This window comes from Macaca thibetana, chromosome 14, assembly GCF_024542745.1.
Source record: "Macaca thibetana thibetana isolate TM-01 chromosome 14, ASM2454274v1, whole genome shotgun sequence".
Lineage (NCBI taxonomy): Eukaryota > Metazoa > Chordata > Mammalia > Primates > Cercopithecidae > Macaca > Macaca thibetana.
The window spans coordinates 19,615,124-19,630,730 of NC_065591.1; the positions used below are offsets into that span (position 1 = coordinate 19,615,124).

The window sequence follows — 15,607 nt, forward strand, 5'->3', positions numbered from 1 at the left end:
TTGGACCCTAAACCAGAACAGCGTGCCAGGCCCTGTGCTAAGGGTTTAACTACCCTCGATTAATCCTATGATGCGGGCTGATTCTCCCCCAGAGAGTTTAAGTGACCTGTTAGACAGGAACACCCTTCGGCCCCTCCCGTCTCAAGCGGCCCCACTCATCCCCCTTCCCCAGGCTCAGCGCTGCAGAAACAGCTTTCTTGCTCCTCCTCCGGAAGGGTCTCCCGCCCCAGGACGTGCCCTTGACGTTCCTTCTGGCAGTGGAGCCTCCCAGGGCTGGCTAGCACTCATGGAAAGTTGAAGTTGTTTGCTTGTTTATTGCTGGTCTGCCTCCCAGAATGTAAGCTGCTCACCGGACTGGAACCTTGTCTGTCCAGTCCCCAGTGCCCAACCAGGGCCTGCACATACCAAGTGCTCAATACGTGTGGAAAGTGGATTGGAATGAGAATCTCCCTCCCATGACCCTGGAAAGGGGGTTCAGGCTGTGTCCTTTGCCCAACTTCTGGCTGCAAACAGTGAGGCAAACTCAAAAGCAGCTGTGGAAAGCAGCCCAGCCTGAGACCCCACAGTCTCCTCCTCTGTGAGGCCAGGAGCCTTCCTCTGGGAGATGGGGAAGGTCAGGCTTTGGGTCTCTGGAGAGCAGGGATAATGGTTGCTATGGAGACTGATGGCGGCTCCTTGTACACCCGGGAATTGAGAAGGGCCATGCAAGGGCCACTCAGGCATCTGGAGCTTGAGCCTCCAGCCTCCCTGACCTTCATCTCTAGCCTAAAGTTGGGGTGGGGGAACGTGATTCCCTCTCCAGGACCCTCAACAGAGACTGTTTGTGGCGGTTGAACATGTGGGACCAGGCCAGGGATCCCAGCACTTTGGAAGGCCAAGGCGGGTGAATTGCTTGAGACCAGGAATTCGAGACTAGCCTGGTCAATGTGGCCAAACTCTATGTCTACAAAAAATACAAAAATTAGCTGGGTGTGGTGGCATGCGCCTACTACTTGGGAGGCTGAGGTAGGAGGATTACCTGAACCCAGGAGGTCACGGCTGCTGTGAGCCATAATCATACTGCTGCACTCCAGCCTGGGTGACAGAAACCTTGTCTCTAAATACAAACAAACAAACACCATGTGGGACCAGGTAGAGCACACACACAGTTGGGGGCTGGCCCAGGATTCGTCTTCAGTAAAGGGGCCGGGGGAGTCAGTGCAGGAAGCTGGGTCTGCAGATCTCACTGTGGTCACTCACAACGCTGGCCCTTCTTCTGGCTCAGCCTCACCACTCAGGGAAACTGAAGTGCTGAGATGCCTTCTAGGCCCCCAGGGGGTTGTTCTAGGGGCGTGGAGGGAGAAAGAGACAAGTATGGGCATATAAACGGTGCTGTTCCTCTTGGCCTAAGACCCATTTTGACCCAGCTCTGCCCAGGACTTTGCTGTATGACCTTAGACCAGTGAGGCTCCCTCTCTGGCCTCTGGTACTCTCATCTGTACATGTTGGACTGGTCTACCTCTCTTCCCCTGTGACTTGGGGCAAATTGAAGGAGATATGATACAGCTCAACCTGCCCAAAAATCCTTCCAGCCCAACAAGACAGCCAAGTCCAGGCAGGGGGCCAGGGAGCAGGGGAGGGCCACCCTAGCAGCCTCCTGCACACACGGCAACTCTTTGTCTCTGGGGCCTAATCAGGCCTGGGATCTAGAGAGGAAATTCAGGCAGACTTGCTGCTGCCAACCTGGCTGGGCCCATGCTCCCCCTCCCAGTTCTGGAGGGAGGGAGGAGAAACTGGTTCCAGCCCAAGCCCCTACCTATTCTGTCCTGGGGAGTCGGCCCCTCTCCCCTCCACACCTTGCTTTCCTCAGAAACAGGACCTCCAGCCCAAGGAGTGCTGAAGAACCTCAAATTCTCCCTCCACACCCTCTCCACAGCTGCAGAGGGAGGGCTGGAAGAGTGGCCAACCTGGAGGTTTGAGGAACAAGTTCATTAAGATGTTGGAGCATGGTGGCTCATACCTAGCACTTTGGGAGGCTGAGGCAGGCAGATCACCTGAGGTCAGAAGTTCGAGACCAGCCTGGCCAACATGGTGAAACTTCATCTCTACTAAAAATACAAAAATTAGTTGGGCGTGGTGGCGGGCGCCTGTAGGCCCAGCTAATTGGGAGGCTGAGGCAGGAGAATCGCTTGAACCTGGGAGGCAGAGGTTGCAGTGAGCTGAGATTGCACCATTGCACTCCAGCTGGGCGACAGAGTGAGACTCCGTCTCAAAAACAACCAAACAAACAAAAAACAAGGTGGGGCAGAGGAAAGGAGAAGGAGCCTCACCTTGAGGGCCCCAAGCCTAGGTCCTAATCCCAGTTGCTAACTGGCCTCATGACCAAGGAGCCTCAACATGTCACAGTTCTTGTGGGCTGTGGGCAGTAGGAGAGAGGTCACTGCCACTGGAGACCTGCGTTGTGGCCCGTTTGGCCAGTGCCTTGCTGTGCCATGTGGGACAAATCCTTTCCCCTCCTTATTGGCCTCTAATTTCCCATCTGTGAACAGTTCATGGCAACTTGGGGTTGCTGGGAGGAGGGTAAGCAAGCCTGGCACAGAGGGTGGCCAGAAATGATGTCGACAATGCCCATGACCACCTCCTCCCTGGTCACCTTTCCCTGCGTCGTCGTTCTTTGATGTGAGTAGAGGGCAGCTCTAATCCCCCACCTGATAGAGAAGAAAACTAAGCTATGGAGTAGGGTGGGGTGAGGCAGTGGAAGGAAGGCTGTGGTTTCCTGGTGAGGTGTAATGCTTAGACCTGGTCTCTAAAAAGAAAATTAAAGTTAAAAAAAAAAAAAATGAATAAAAAGAAACCGCCTAGTCTCTGAGGTCAGAAAAGACCAGCACTCAAATTTTGGCTGGGCATTCTTAAACGGATGCTTTCTTCATCTGGTGATATCTGGTGGAGAGGATTAGATAAAATAATGCATTACTGCCGGGCGCGGTGGCTCAAGCCTATAATCCCAGCACTTTGGGAGGCCGAGACGGGCGGATCACGAGGTCAGCAGATCGAGACCATCCTGGCTAACACGGTGAAATCCCGTCTCTACTAAAAATACAAAAAAAACTAGCCGGGCGAGGTGGCGGGCCCCTGTAGTCCAGCTACACGGGAGGCTGAGGCAGGAGAATGGGGTAAACCCGGGAGGCGGAGCTTGCAGTGAGCTGAGATCCGGCCACTGCACTTCAGCCTGGGCGACAGAGCGAGACTCCGTCTCAAAAAAACAAAACAAAACAAACAAAAAAAAAGCATTACTATTACTATTCTCAGGGTACCATAAATCCGCTGGCCCACTGCTTCACCCTTGCCACGCCCCTTTCCCCGCAGCCAATCAGCGGCTGCCCCCCCAGAGCGCCCGTCCCCTCCACCACTCGCCGCAGCTCTCCCGATGCCACCCGTTCCAGGGATGCTGCTTGGTTTGGGAAGGTATTCCGCAGGAGTCGCCCCCTCCCTTGGGGCGCAGCTGAGGACTGCGAGGTGCGTCCGAGGGCCGAAAAGCTGAGATCGATTCTGAGTTCAAGGATCAAGTCTGCCCTCAAACCATTTTACAGATCGGGAAATCCGAGACCCAGAGAAGGGACACTCCCGCCCAAGGGCCCCCTAGCCGAGAGAAGCCCGGGCCAGGGCTTTCTTCGCGTATGTGGGAATGCAGGCGCGCGCCCTTGGGGGGCACAGTGCATACGGGAGCTGGGGCCGAAACCCAGCACTAACTGTGCTGTCTAGGGGATCCAGACGGCACTAGGGGGCTGGACTCCTTACTGCCTCAGTTTCCCCAGCACTACCTTTGTTGAGGAAACGGAGATGGGGATACTGGCCGAACGCGCGCCTTCTGAGACACAGTCCGACTGCATTTAGACGCCCGCATCTCTCCGAATCTGATCGAGGCTCCTTTTTTCAAGAACCCGCTATCTCCCAGCCCTTTAAAGTCCGGCCCTGCCGTTCGAGTCTCTCGGCGTTCCATTGGAAAGACTCGGCGCTCCAGCTCCCTTCTCTAGAATGAACTGCTCTGACTGCCGCCCAGCTTTCCCGGAGTGTTAACTGCGCAGGCGCAAAGGCAGCCAACCCAGTAAACGGTAGAGCTGGGTGCCGATCACACTGGGCGGGTCAGGGGCGGTGAGCGTGCTAACCAATGACTTGAGGGAGTAGGGGGCCGGGTTTGGGCCCTCAGTTGCTAAGCGCTACCCGAGTGGGAAGTGGTTCAAGAGATGGGGTGAAGGGTGGTTCACCGGCTCTTCAAGTCACCAGCCTTCTGGCCCGCGGAAGTTAAGCAACCCAGAGGTGGGCCTAAGACCGGAAGCAGGAAGGAGGGCGCAGGAAGCAGGGCGCCGCAGCCTGGCGTACGGTCCTTCCGTGGATCTGTTGGTGCCGAGGGCAGGATGGAGAAGCTGCGGCTCCTGGGCCTCCGCTACCAGGAGTACGTGACTCGTCACCCGGCCGCCACGGCCCAGCTGGAGACGGCAGTGCGGGGCCTCAGTTACCTGCTGGCAGGTGCCACCTTGACCTTTGATCCGTTCCTTCTGGGCCCTGACCTATGACCCCAGTGGCCCCCTTCCCTGCGGAGTCAGGGTAGTGATCGCTGTGCTTGAGAAGACCCATCCAGGTTCCCAAAGGGCGTAGGGAGGGGACGTCCGGGACCTGAAGACTAAATGTAAGGCAGATGCTCACTCACACCTCCCTCTGTACCCTCTCCCCAGGTCGATTCGCCGATTCGCACGAGCTGTCAGAGCTGGGTGAGCCGGGCTCTGGGGGTGGGGGATGGGGGATCGGCTGCCTGGCCCCAGGTGAGTTCCCCAGAGCGGGTGAACACCCCAACCCGAGGTCCTGGACTGCCCGTTAGACTCCTTGTGCTATGACTGAATCGGAACAAGGTCTGTTGTTCACTGTCCTGGGCCTTCCATGTCCCTAAGTCAAGAGACAGCCTGGGGACCTTATCTGAGTATTCACTACTGGCCAGGAGCTGGGCTAAGTACCTTTCTTACCTTTACTTGTTAATCCTCCCTACAGTCATATTAAGTGGAACTGTTATTGTCCTCACTGTCCATTTAAGGAAGAAGTTCAGTGAGGTTAGAGAACACTTACTGATGGTCCCAGAACAAAGATTCGAGCCTAGATCTCCCAGATTCCAGGATTCGCAGATGGTAACTACCTCAAGAGTGTTTGTCCAGTGACTGCTGTCACAGTCCTGAAAGAATGAAGTGGGTTTTGAAAAGCAGAGGTGAGGCCAGGTGCAGTGGCTCACGCCTGTAATCCCAGCCACTTTGGGAGGCAGAGGCGGGTGGATCGCCTGAGGTCAGGAGTTTGAGACCAGCCTGGCCAACATGGTGAAACACCGTCTCTACTAAAAATACAAAAATTAGCTGGGCATGGTGGCAGGTGCCTGTAGTCCCAGCTACTTGAGAGGCTGAGGCAGGAGAATCGCTTGAACCCAGGAGGCAGAGGTTGCAGTGAGCCGAGATCGTGCCATTGCACTCCAGCCTGGGCAACAAGAGCAAAACTCTGACTCAAAAAAAAAAAAAAAAAGAAAGAAAAAGGAAAAGTGGGCCGGGCGCGGTGGCTCAAGCCTGTAATCCCAGCACTTTGGGAGGCCGAGACGGGTGGATCACGAGGTCAGGAGATCGAGACCATCCTGGCTAACACTGAAACCCCGTCTCCACTAAAAAATACAAAAAACTAGCCGGGCGAGGTGGCAGGCACCTGTAGTCCCAGCTACTCGGGAGGCTGAGGCAGGAGAATGGCGTAAACCCGGGAGGTGGAGCTTGCAGTGAGCTGAGATCTGGCCACTGCACTCCAGCCTGGGCGACAGAGCGAGACTCCGTCTCAAAAAAAAAAAAAAAAAAGAAAAAGGAAAAGTGGAGGTGGAATAGACCCTCAGGGACAGGCTGCCGAGAGAGAAAAGGCCAGGAGGAAGGACCGCATATCTGTGGCAGTTCAGAGAGCAATGGGCAGTTGTGGGCAGCTGGATGACCAGTGCCATCCGACAGGGCAGTAGCTGGCTTGTCACTGAGATTGACCCATCCTTTCTTGGTCCAACCACCCTTGTGTGATCATGTTGGGGAGAGGGTAGTGCTGAGGAAGTGGGTGGAGAGGCAGGCTGGTTTCCACATAGTCTGTGGGTGTCTGAGCAGAGCAGGTGACATGTGATCCCTGCAGCTCTGGGCAGAAGGTGAGAGGGATGGAGGTTGCAGAGCCAGCCTCTCAAGGCCACACTCTACCCCTCAGTGTACTCCGCCTCTAACCTGCTTGTGCTGCTCAATGACGGGATCCTACGGAAGGAGCTTCGGAAAAAGTTGCCTGTGGTGAGAATTCTGCCAGGAACAGGGTGGGAAGCATGGGGACTCAGGAATGAAATAGTAGCAGCTAGCCCATGCATGCAGCACGTGTCTCATGGAGTATGAGACAGGCCTATGTCCATCTGAGCCTCAACCATCTCATTAGGTGAGCTGTAAAGTGTGAGTATTCCATCTTAGATGAAGAGACTGTCTCAGATGAAGAGAGGTAGAGTCAGCTGTTTCAGGTCCCCCAGCCTGTTAGTGGTGGAGTTGGTGTTTGAACTCACACCTGCACAGTTAGTCTTGGAAAGGGGCAAGTCCACATCTCTTGTCAGAGAAGCTCCCTCCTAGGAGAAGGGCCTGGGACAACAGGCAGCCCCCTGACTTCTTGGCCTGGGGTTCTTGCAGTCGCTGTCCCAGCAGAAGCTGCTGACATGGCTGAGCGTGCTGGAGTGCGTGGAGGTGTTCATGGAGATGGGAGCTGCCAAGGTGTGGGGCGAAGTGGGCCGCTGGCTTGTCATCGCCCTCATCCAACTGGCCAAGTAGGTTGGGATTGTGGAGGGGGTCCTGGGTCGGGGTGACGCAGGCCAACTACACAGATGGTGCTCAGCAGAGCATCCCTGACCTCCCGCTGGCTAGCCACCTCCCCACAGCCCTGACATACTCCCCGACCCAGGGCTGTACTGCGGATGCTCCTGCTGCTCTGGTTCAAGGCTGGCCTCCAGACCTCACCCCCCATCGTTCCACTGGACAGAGAGACCCAGGCACAGCCCCCGGGTGAGCTACTTCCCCAAGCCCTAGAGTGGAATGGGCTGTGGGACTAACTTGAGGATTTAGATCCAACCAGCATGAATACAGTAGTATCTGTTTTTGGAGCACACCTGACCCCACCACCTCTGTTCTCATTGCCCTGTATTCGATGAAGAAGACAGTGATGCGGCTAGGGACAAAATCAGAACACAAACCCAGTACTTGTCATGGCCAGAGTCATTCATTTTTGTGGCCTGCAGGAAGAGGGAACAGATGGGATGCTGCCAACCTTGCCTCTGGGCCTGGTTCTGTGTCCAGAGCCACAGCCTGTAGAGGCAGAAGGCAGGGAACCTGCCACATCTGTCCCTTCAGGGCTTTGAGCCCATCCTGTCAGCTTCTGGGCCTCACTCTCTGGACATTGAGTGGGGGCAGTTCATTGCCTCTCATCATGATTGTTTTGAAGGCAAAGGATTGAGAGGAGACAGCCCCTCTGGTGCTGTGGTCCCCATAGATGTGGTCAGGCTGGGCCCTCCCTGCCTTGCTTGTCCATGGGTTCCAGGAGGCTGGTTCTGGCCACAGCTATGCTGAGCTTTCCCCAGGCCAGGGAGGGCTGCAGAGTGCTTTCCTCTGTGGACAGGTCTCGTGCTGAGCCACCACCCCAGTTGTAGTTCCCTTGACTCAGCTGTTGCCATAGTAGAAGCTCATCCGTTCTCCCCTTAGCCCCTGAGCATTCACTGCATGCATGTTCTTTGCAGGCTCCGCTGGAAGCATGTCCCTCTGACTGTATGGCCTTCTGTCTATCCCTGCTAGATGGTGACCACAGCCATGGCAGCCATGAGCAGTCCTACGTGGGGAAGCGGTCAAACCGGGTGGTGCGAACCCTCCAGAACAGTAAGTGGAGGATGTGGCTGGCCTGGGCACCTAGGTGCTGTGTCTGCCTGGGCCTGAGGGACTGGCTTTGGTCAGCAGCCACCTTCCCCTGCCCCAGCCCGGGCCTGGCTCGCTCATCTGCTGCCCTTGTGTTCTAGCGCCGTCCCTGCACTCCAGGCACTGGGGAGCTCCCCAGCAGCGGGAGGGATGGCAGCAGCAGCACCACGAGGAGCTGAGTGCGACCCCCACCCCCCTGGGGCTGCAGGAGACCATCGCAGAGTTTTTGTACATTGCCCGGCCGCTGCTGCACTGTATCCTTAGCGCGGGGCAGGATAGGGCTGGCACTGTGGGCTGGGGATTGAGTGGGGGGTGTGCCGAGCAAGGTCCCTGTGCTGGAGACATCCTTGACGCCTTGGCCGTCAGTGCTCAGCCTGGGGCTGTGGGGTCAGAGGTCGTGGAAACCCTGGCTCTTGGCTGGTGTTGTGGATGTGACCAGGTGAGCCTGGGCCCGCCTGGGGCTCCACTCTCCTCTGGGCTTTCTGCTACAATCCCGGCCTCACGTAGGCGGGGCAGTAGCAGCCCCTGCTCCTCCTGTTGCTGCCCCTCTGGACACCCAGCCCATGGCTCCTCCCCTTCCGTGGGCCTAGATCATGCCCCTGGCCCTGACCATGTCCTACCTGCCTCCCAGCCTGAGCCTCCTGAGTGACAGAAAGGGCCTGACCCGGAGGGAACGTCGGGAGCTGCGGCGCCGGACCATCCTGCTGCTGTACTACCTGCTCCGCTCTCCGTTCTACGACCGCTTCTCCGAGTGAGCACCCAGGCCACCCTCAGCCAGGGAGAGGGCCGGCATGCGGGCACTGGTGCTCCGGTCCCTGCTGGTGCCTTCCCTCCCCCATGCCTCATCCCGGCTTCACCGAGCACCCACTGTGTGTTGTCTGGGTAGCAGTCAACCGATGCCAGCCATTCCGCCCGCAGAGCTCTCCGGGCCATCAGGCCACTTGAGCAGGAACTTAAACATTGGTTGGCAGGAGAGGCACTGAGGGCAGGGCTGAGGGCACTGCCAGGTGGCCCACAGGGATGGCAACAGGGTGAGCGCCCATGGCCTCTAGCTCATTTCCACTTCTTCCTGCCAAATAGTTTGGCTTATCCTCACTTCTCAGAGGAGGACCTGGAGGTTCAAGGAGGTTGGGCAACTTAAAGACACCCAGCTGGCCAGTGGTAGAGCTAGATCCCAAACCCATGGTCTCCCCTGGCCTTCCCTGCCTGGCCCAGCCCCCACTCAAGTCACCTGTGAGGTTCCAGAGCTCCCAGCCTCAGAGAGGCCTGCTGGGTTGAGCAGGGGGCAGCTTGGGACCAGTGCCACTGTGACTGCGTGAGGTTAGGCCACAGTCTGATGGGGGAACCCTGTGCAGTGGCTGGGACTGTGAGACAGACAAGGCTCCCGGGACCCCCTTTGTCTGGGACCTAATAACTACATAAAAACTGGCATAGGCTGGGCAGCAGTGGCTCACACCTATAATCCTAGCACTTTAGGAGGCCAAGGCAGGAGGTTTGCTTGAGGCCAGGAGTTTGAGACTAGCCTGGGCAACCCATCTCTACAAAAAAAAAAATTAAATTAGCCAGACATGGTGGTGTGTGCCTGTAAGTCCCAGCTATTCAGGAAGCTGAGGCATGAGGATCAGGCCAGGAGGTTGAGGCTGCAGTGAGTTATGATCACGCCATCGCACTCTAGCCTGGGTGACAGAGTAAGTCCCTGTCTCAAAAAAAACAAAACAGAAAACAACAACAACAAAACTGGCATAGTTTAGCCAGGCATGATGCCTCACACCTGTAATCCCAACACTTTGGGAGGCCGAGGCAGGCGGATCATGAGGTCGGGAGATAGAGACCATCCTGGCTAATATGGTGAAACCCCATCTTTACTAAAAATACAAAAATTAGCCAGGCGTGGTGGCAGGTGCCTGTAGTCCCAGTTACTCAGGAGGCTGAGGCAGGAGAATCGCTCGAACCCAGGAGGCGGAGGTTGCAGTGAGCCGAGATCGTGTGAGTGCACTCCAGTCTGGGTGACAGAGCAAGACACTGTCTCTTTTTTTAAAACAAAAAAAAAAAACTTAAGGCTGCTCCTTCCGGACTGTACCCTGGCATCTCTCTGGACCCTGCTCCCTGTCCTTTGGTGAAACAAAGGCCTGCCTTGGCCTCCTAAAGTGCTGGGATTACAGCCACTGTGCCCAGGCGGCCTTCCTCTTTTCTTTTGTTTTTTGGGATGGAGTTTCACTCTTGTTGCCCAGGCTGGCAGCGTGATCTCGGCTCACCGCAACCTCTGCCTCCCGGGTTCAAGCAATTCTCCTGCCTCAGCTTCCCGAGTAGCTGGGATTACAGGCACGCGCCACCATGCCTGGCTAATTTTGTATTTTTTAGTAGAGATGGGGTTTCTCCATGTTGGTCAGGCTGATCTCAAACTCCCGACCACAGGTGGTCCGCCCGCCTCGGCCTCCCAAAGTGCTGGGATTACAGGCGTGAGCCACTGCACCCGGCCAGCCTTCCTCTTTTCTTGCTGCTCAGATAGACACATAAGGAGCCAGGCTGCCTTCCAGATGTGTGGCCTTGGGCAAGTTATTTGATGCCCTGTGCCGCATTTCCTCACCTGTAAGGTGGGCATAATGACAGCACCCACTTTCGGAGGTTCAGTGACTAACGCATACGGCAGTGCGTGGGGCGTAGTAAGCACCTAGCACTATGTATTGTCATCAGCATCCTCTTCTCACCCGAGTTCCCCTGTGGAAAACCCTCATCTCTTAAAAATCAGGGCCTTGGCCCTTGCCCTTCCCCTGAACCAAAATGTGCCCTCCTCAGTACTGTGTCTCCTCCCAGGGTCCTGACTGCTCTTGGTGGTGGCTTATGAGGTTTCCATGCAGGCCAGCGCTTCTGCTAGATTGGGGGCTTCCCGAGGGCAGGGTGGGGTTGTCTTCCCTGAACCCGCCTCCATACTGCCCGGGCGCTGCTCCACACCTGACCCTCCAGAGGCCTTTGGTGTTGGATGTCGGTGGAAGTTGAAGGAGGAATGGGAGGAGGTGTTGTGGGCCAGCGGCCACCCCGAAGCTGAGCTGGTGGAGGGCGTGGAGGCCAGAGCCAACCCTAGAGGTCTCGCCCGTGTGTACCGGGCTCTCTCCTAGCTCCCAAAAAAGTCACCTTTGTTTTTGGGAATGTGCTGCGTTCAAAAGCGAAGGCCTCTGGGCCTCCTGGTTTGCAGGGACCCCCCCAACTCAACTTGCTCCCCATTTATTGCTTCTGCCAGGGCCAGGATCCTCTTCCTGCTCCAGTTGCTGGCCGACCACATCCCTGGCGTTGGCCTGGTCACAAGTAAGCTGGGGCGGGGATGTGATGACTGTAGTGCTGGGAGGCGCATGCGTGCCCCATCTTCCTGACTCCTGTGTCTCCTTGCAATTCGATTCTTGGCACAGTCAGGAGAGGAAGTCGGGATGTCAGGATTGGGTGGGACTACCCTGGCCAAAGCCAGGGTGGCCTGAGGAGCCAGGGGTGGCTGGAAGGAGGGTGTCCAGTGGTGGGGCGACTGTTAGACCACATCAGCTGCCAGCCTTTTTCTGGTCACAGTATCCTGGAGCAATACGGGACCATCTCATCGTGGGGGGATTCAGTGGTGGAGAAGCAGTCCACCGGGCTGCTGAGATCCTCCCTCAGCAGAGGCCCACTGGGCTTGCACTGGGTGACTGGACCGGACTCAGGCCCCTGAGTGCCTACCCTGGCTGAGCTTCCCTCGGCCTGAGGGTCCTCGTCTGTAAATGGTGCCAGAGTCCCCTGCAATGCTGCCTCCCTAGGGGCAGGGCAAGAGAGCCAGCCGGGCTCCTGGGCCGCAGGGGTGAGGTGCTGTATGTGGCGCCACAGCGCAGATTGGGGTCTGGCCCGCCCTGACGTGTCCCTCTCCCACTGCAGGGCCGCTCATGGATTACTTGCCCACCTGGCAGAAAATCTACTTCTACAGTTGGGGCTGACAGACCTCCCGGAAGGAGGGTGTGGGGAGGGGCGGGGCAGGGGGCCCCCTTCCCTAATAAAACTGACTCCAGCAGCGTCCCAGCGTGCGGCCTTTCCGTGCCTACCGGCCAGGCCCTGCACACAGCCCTGGTCGCCACCAGCGTTCTTCCCGGGACCCTCTTGACTGCGCCCTCCTGTGACGATGCCACTGCAACCCGCACCTTGTCACTGCTGGGCCAAGAAGCCTTCACTAGGAGTGGAATCCAGCCTCCTCTCCCACAGAAAGCGGTAACTTCACCTCATGGAGCCTGGGAAGCCGCTTGCCTCGGCAGCCACAGGAGCGAACACTGCTGCTCTCTCGCTGGCCCCTGGTGGGGGCAGGAAGGCTGAACCTGGGTGATGCCCGAACGCTGCCCAGCGTGTCTTATGGCCGAGGCCCTCTGCCTGCCCCTGCTCTGCAGGGCCGTGTGGCTCTGGCAGCCCAAGGCCGTGGTGTTGTCAGCCTCCCTATGACAGAGCCTGGTGAACAGTGAGCCTGGCTCCCACGCAAGTGGCACTTCAAGCCCTGCATCCTTGGTTGAGAGTAAAAGGCTTTTCTTCCTTAGAAAAAGGACGTCCAGCACCGGCCAGTACTGGGGAGGAAGTGGGAGCTGGACGGGCTTGGGGAGGAAGCCAGGGCCAGTTCAGGGGGTATGAGCGGGGGTTCCCCACACTCGCCCTACAGGCTCCAGAGGTCGGGTCCACTTGGAGCCATGTAAGCTGCTATGTGGGAGGGCCTGGACAGGGTGGGCTGCAGGCTGCTCTTCTCCCTGACCTTAGCCTGTCCTCAGCCACTGGCCCTGTGAAGAGCCAGCCTCTCCTGCTAGAGTTTCAAACCCACAGAGAGGGCTCCATCTGCACCTGGGTCCTCCATGCCTCAGCTCCTCCCAGACACGCTGCTTTCCTCAGGGCCCTCTGAGGAGCGCCCCCCAGGCCCTCACCCACAGGGGCTGCCTGGGCTCCCATGGTCTCCAGCTTAGTGGAGCAGGCGTTTCCGGGCACATGCCCAGCCATCAGAAACCAGCAGTGAAGCACGGACCCCTGTCCTCCGCCTCTCACCAACAGAGGAGACAGGCACGTGGATGCAGGTGCCACACTGGGGGCTTGGGAGGAGGTGGCGTGTCTAGAGTGGGGTCTAGCTTGGGGGTGGCCCGGTAGTGGCGACTGCCTGCCTGCAGTGGTGACAGAGGTGAAGGGTTTCATCAGGCTCCATTGGCGAAGCGTTGACTCAGGCAGGCTTGAAGCCGGTAGAACTGTCCAGTTTTTCGATAGGCAGCCTGCAAGGGGCGGCTGTGTGCCCGGGGTCACCGCTGTGTGTAGCCTTGGGAGGTGGGAGCTGAAGGCTGGAGGGGAAGGTCAGGGCCAAACTGAACACAGCATCACATACCCAGGGAAGAAACTTGGACCTGGTCTGTGGTAGGCAGGGAGGGGCCTGTGTTGTAAAAATTCCAGCAGCCTGGTGGAGGATGCTTTGGCGGGCAGAGGTGGAAGAATGGGGGCTGTGACATTGGAGGCAGTGGTCTGTAGCAGTGGAAGGGGCAATGGCAGTGGCAGCAGAGAGAGGGAGATTGGGGTAACCCCAGCTAGTGTTGGGGACTGGCGTGGAGGAGGAAGATGGTGTCTAGGAGACGAGGAGCAGAAAGGACGAGGGACTTTGGGGTTAGGCAGAGTGGACAGAATTCCAGGTTCCTGGCAGAGCGAGCCTTGGTGTGCACAGGATGCTGAGGCAGGCTCGTGGAGACGTGTTGTCTCCAGGACTTACAAAGGGAGGTGGCCACTGGGAAGTGAGTGCAGGGACAACATGCGGGGGGTGACTGGGCTGAAGGAACCCCAAGAACTTGTCAGCCTTGGGTTCTCAGGACCAGGAGCATGAATGAGGCCACTGGAGGAGCCAGGGTTGGAAGCAAGGGACTTCTCTCCCTGGGGCCCTTGGCCGTCAGAGGAGAGCGGCTAGGCCAGCCAGCAGGTTGGCCGTCTCAAGCAACTGGATTACCAAAGCTCCAGAGCCCTGGGCTCACCCCTCAGGTTCTGATACTACAGATCTGGGGTGGGGCCAGGAACTTTGTTTTGAAGGCTTGCTGTGGTTCTGGTGAGCCAGGTTCGCACTGCAGGTATAAGTGGACTGAGCCTGGCTGCTGAGTGGAGAACCAGGAGCCAGCCAGAGGCCTTCTGGTGGCACCTGCAGCTGAGCCCAGGCCTGCGAGGGGAGGATGTCCAGTGCAGGGCCGAGCTGCACGTGCTCACTGGGCGCCTACCAGGGGTCCAGGGCTGCAGATTCCAGTGAACAAAGCTGTCCCTGCCCTCCTGAAGCCTGCATTTGAGGGGCAGGTCCAGAGCTCTGCCACCACGTCTGGAAGCCATCCATCTAGCCTCAGGCCGCTCTAAGCTGCAGGCAGCCGAGAGAGAGAGAGGTCCTGAGCCGGGGACATGGGGAGCCTGGACACTCCCTCTCACGTAGACCCTGAGATGGGCAGAGCTGAAAGACCCACTCTGGGCTCCTCAGCTGGCAGGACCTGCCCGTACCTCCTGCTATGCTAGCGGGAGTTGGGGAGGCTGTTTGAATGGCTGGGGCTCTGGGTGGTGAGGAGCCCCTGCCCTCTTCGGAGGGCCTGTGTCTGTAGGGTGTGTTATGGACTACATCACAGATGACGAAACTCCGGCACACAGAGATGAAGTGACTTGTCCGGCTACCAAGAGGCAAGGTCAGGACCTCAGCTGAGATCTGACTGTACAGTGTGTGCCCTGATTCCCTGGGCAGCGACACTAGAACAAGATCAGGTTTGGCACCTATTAGCCAACAGCATCAATAAGAACAAAAGCCTCAGGGTGGAGGTTGCTGGCCCTGCAGGTGCTGACGCAAGCCTGGAATGAAGGCCCTTTGTGAGGTGGCCCTGGGAACTGGCAACAGGTTCCGTCCTGCCAGGAGAGGGACGACAGGAGCTGGGACCTGTGTAGGAGATGGTTCTCGCCATGCTGGGGGCTCTGCACCCCCGGGCTGGGCTCAGCCTCTTCCTCCACCTTATCCTGGCAGTGGCACTGCTTCACTCCCAGCCTCTGAGGTGACTCCTGGGGCACGGAGGGGCAGGGCACTCGGGCTGGATGGCAGAGGTGCTGCCCCTCCCCTCTCTGGAGTGGGGCTGGCTGGCCCTGGTACCCTGGGTGTTGGAGGGCTTGCCAAGTGCCCCCACACTGGGCCATCCCCCCATTCACAAGGAGGTGGCGGTGGCTTTCTGGGCCAGGGCCGAGCACCCCAACCTCTCCCACAGGTCTCAGCAGTCTGTTCCTGAGGCATTTTCCGCACCCCTGGAACTCTCACAGCCACTCTCCGGCCTGGTGGATGGTAGTATCTCTCTCGTCCCCTTCCCCTTCCCCTGCCCCTCCCTGACAGTGGAGACTCCCCTAAGGGGTGCCCCAAGTCCAGCCTTCAGGGGCTTGTCATCCCAAACCACATCTGTTCAAGGGTGCCAGCTGCCCCTCCCACCCATGCCCTCCTTTCTCTCTCTAGACTATGGCATCCTCCCCAAGCACCCGTGGCCGCGAGGGCCTCGACCCCTCCTGTCCCGGGCCCAGCAGCGCAAGCGGGATGGGCCCGACCTTGCTGAGTATTACTACGACGCACACCTATGACCCAAGGCCCCCATAAAGATACTACACGTGACAAAGGCTTGGCT

The 15,607-nt window shown here is 58.0% G+C and overlaps 2 protein-coding genes across 11 annotated transcripts; both read left to right on the plus strand.

Annotated features, from left to right (window-relative positions):
* Positions 1 to 3,357: 3,357 nt before the first annotated feature.
* PEX16 (peroxisomal biogenesis factor 16) lies at positions 3,358 to 12,501 on the plus strand. 9 transcript variants are annotated; one of them, XM_050757615.1, is made up of 11 exons: positions 3,358 to 4,506; positions 4,713 to 4,799; positions 6,238 to 6,314; positions 6,696 to 6,829; positions 6,964 to 7,064; positions 7,848 to 7,928; positions 8,066 to 8,218; positions 8,331 to 8,403; positions 8,596 to 8,715; positions 11,203 to 11,267; positions 11,990 to 12,501. In XM_050757615.1, exons 1-11 carry the CDS (start codon positions 4,395 to 4,397, stop codon positions 12,079 to 12,081), a joined length of 1,095 nt encoding a protein of 364 aa, XP_050613572.1. In that variant the 5' UTR covers positions 3,358 to 4,394; the 3' UTR covers positions 12,082 to 12,501. The 9 variants fall into 9 exon arrangements, with proteins under 9 accessions (XP_050613572.1, XP_050613573.1, XP_050613575.1 ...); XM_050757616.1 differs by having other exon boundaries at positions 11,993 to 12,501; XM_050757618.1 differs by having other exon boundaries at positions 12,030 to 12,501.
* Positions 12,502 to 12,579: 78 nt separating this feature from the next.
* On the plus strand, positions 12,580 to 15,580 carry FREY1 (Frey regulator of sperm-oocyte fusion 1). Of its 2 annotated transcripts, XM_050757653.1 has the most exons (3): positions 12,580 to 14,995; positions 15,203 to 15,276; positions 15,442 to 15,580. In XM_050757653.1, the coding sequence occupies exons 1-3, from the start codon at positions 14,895 to 14,897 to the stop codon at positions 15,561 to 15,563; spliced, it is 297 nt and encodes a 98-aa protein (XP_050613610.1). In that variant the 5' UTR covers positions 12,580 to 14,894; the 3' UTR covers positions 15,564 to 15,580. The 2 variants fall into 2 exon arrangements, with proteins under 2 accessions (XP_050613610.1, XP_050613609.1); XM_050757652.1 differs by having other exon boundaries at positions 15,203 to 15,580.
* The last annotated feature ends 27 nt before the right edge of the window (positions 15,581 to 15,607 follow it).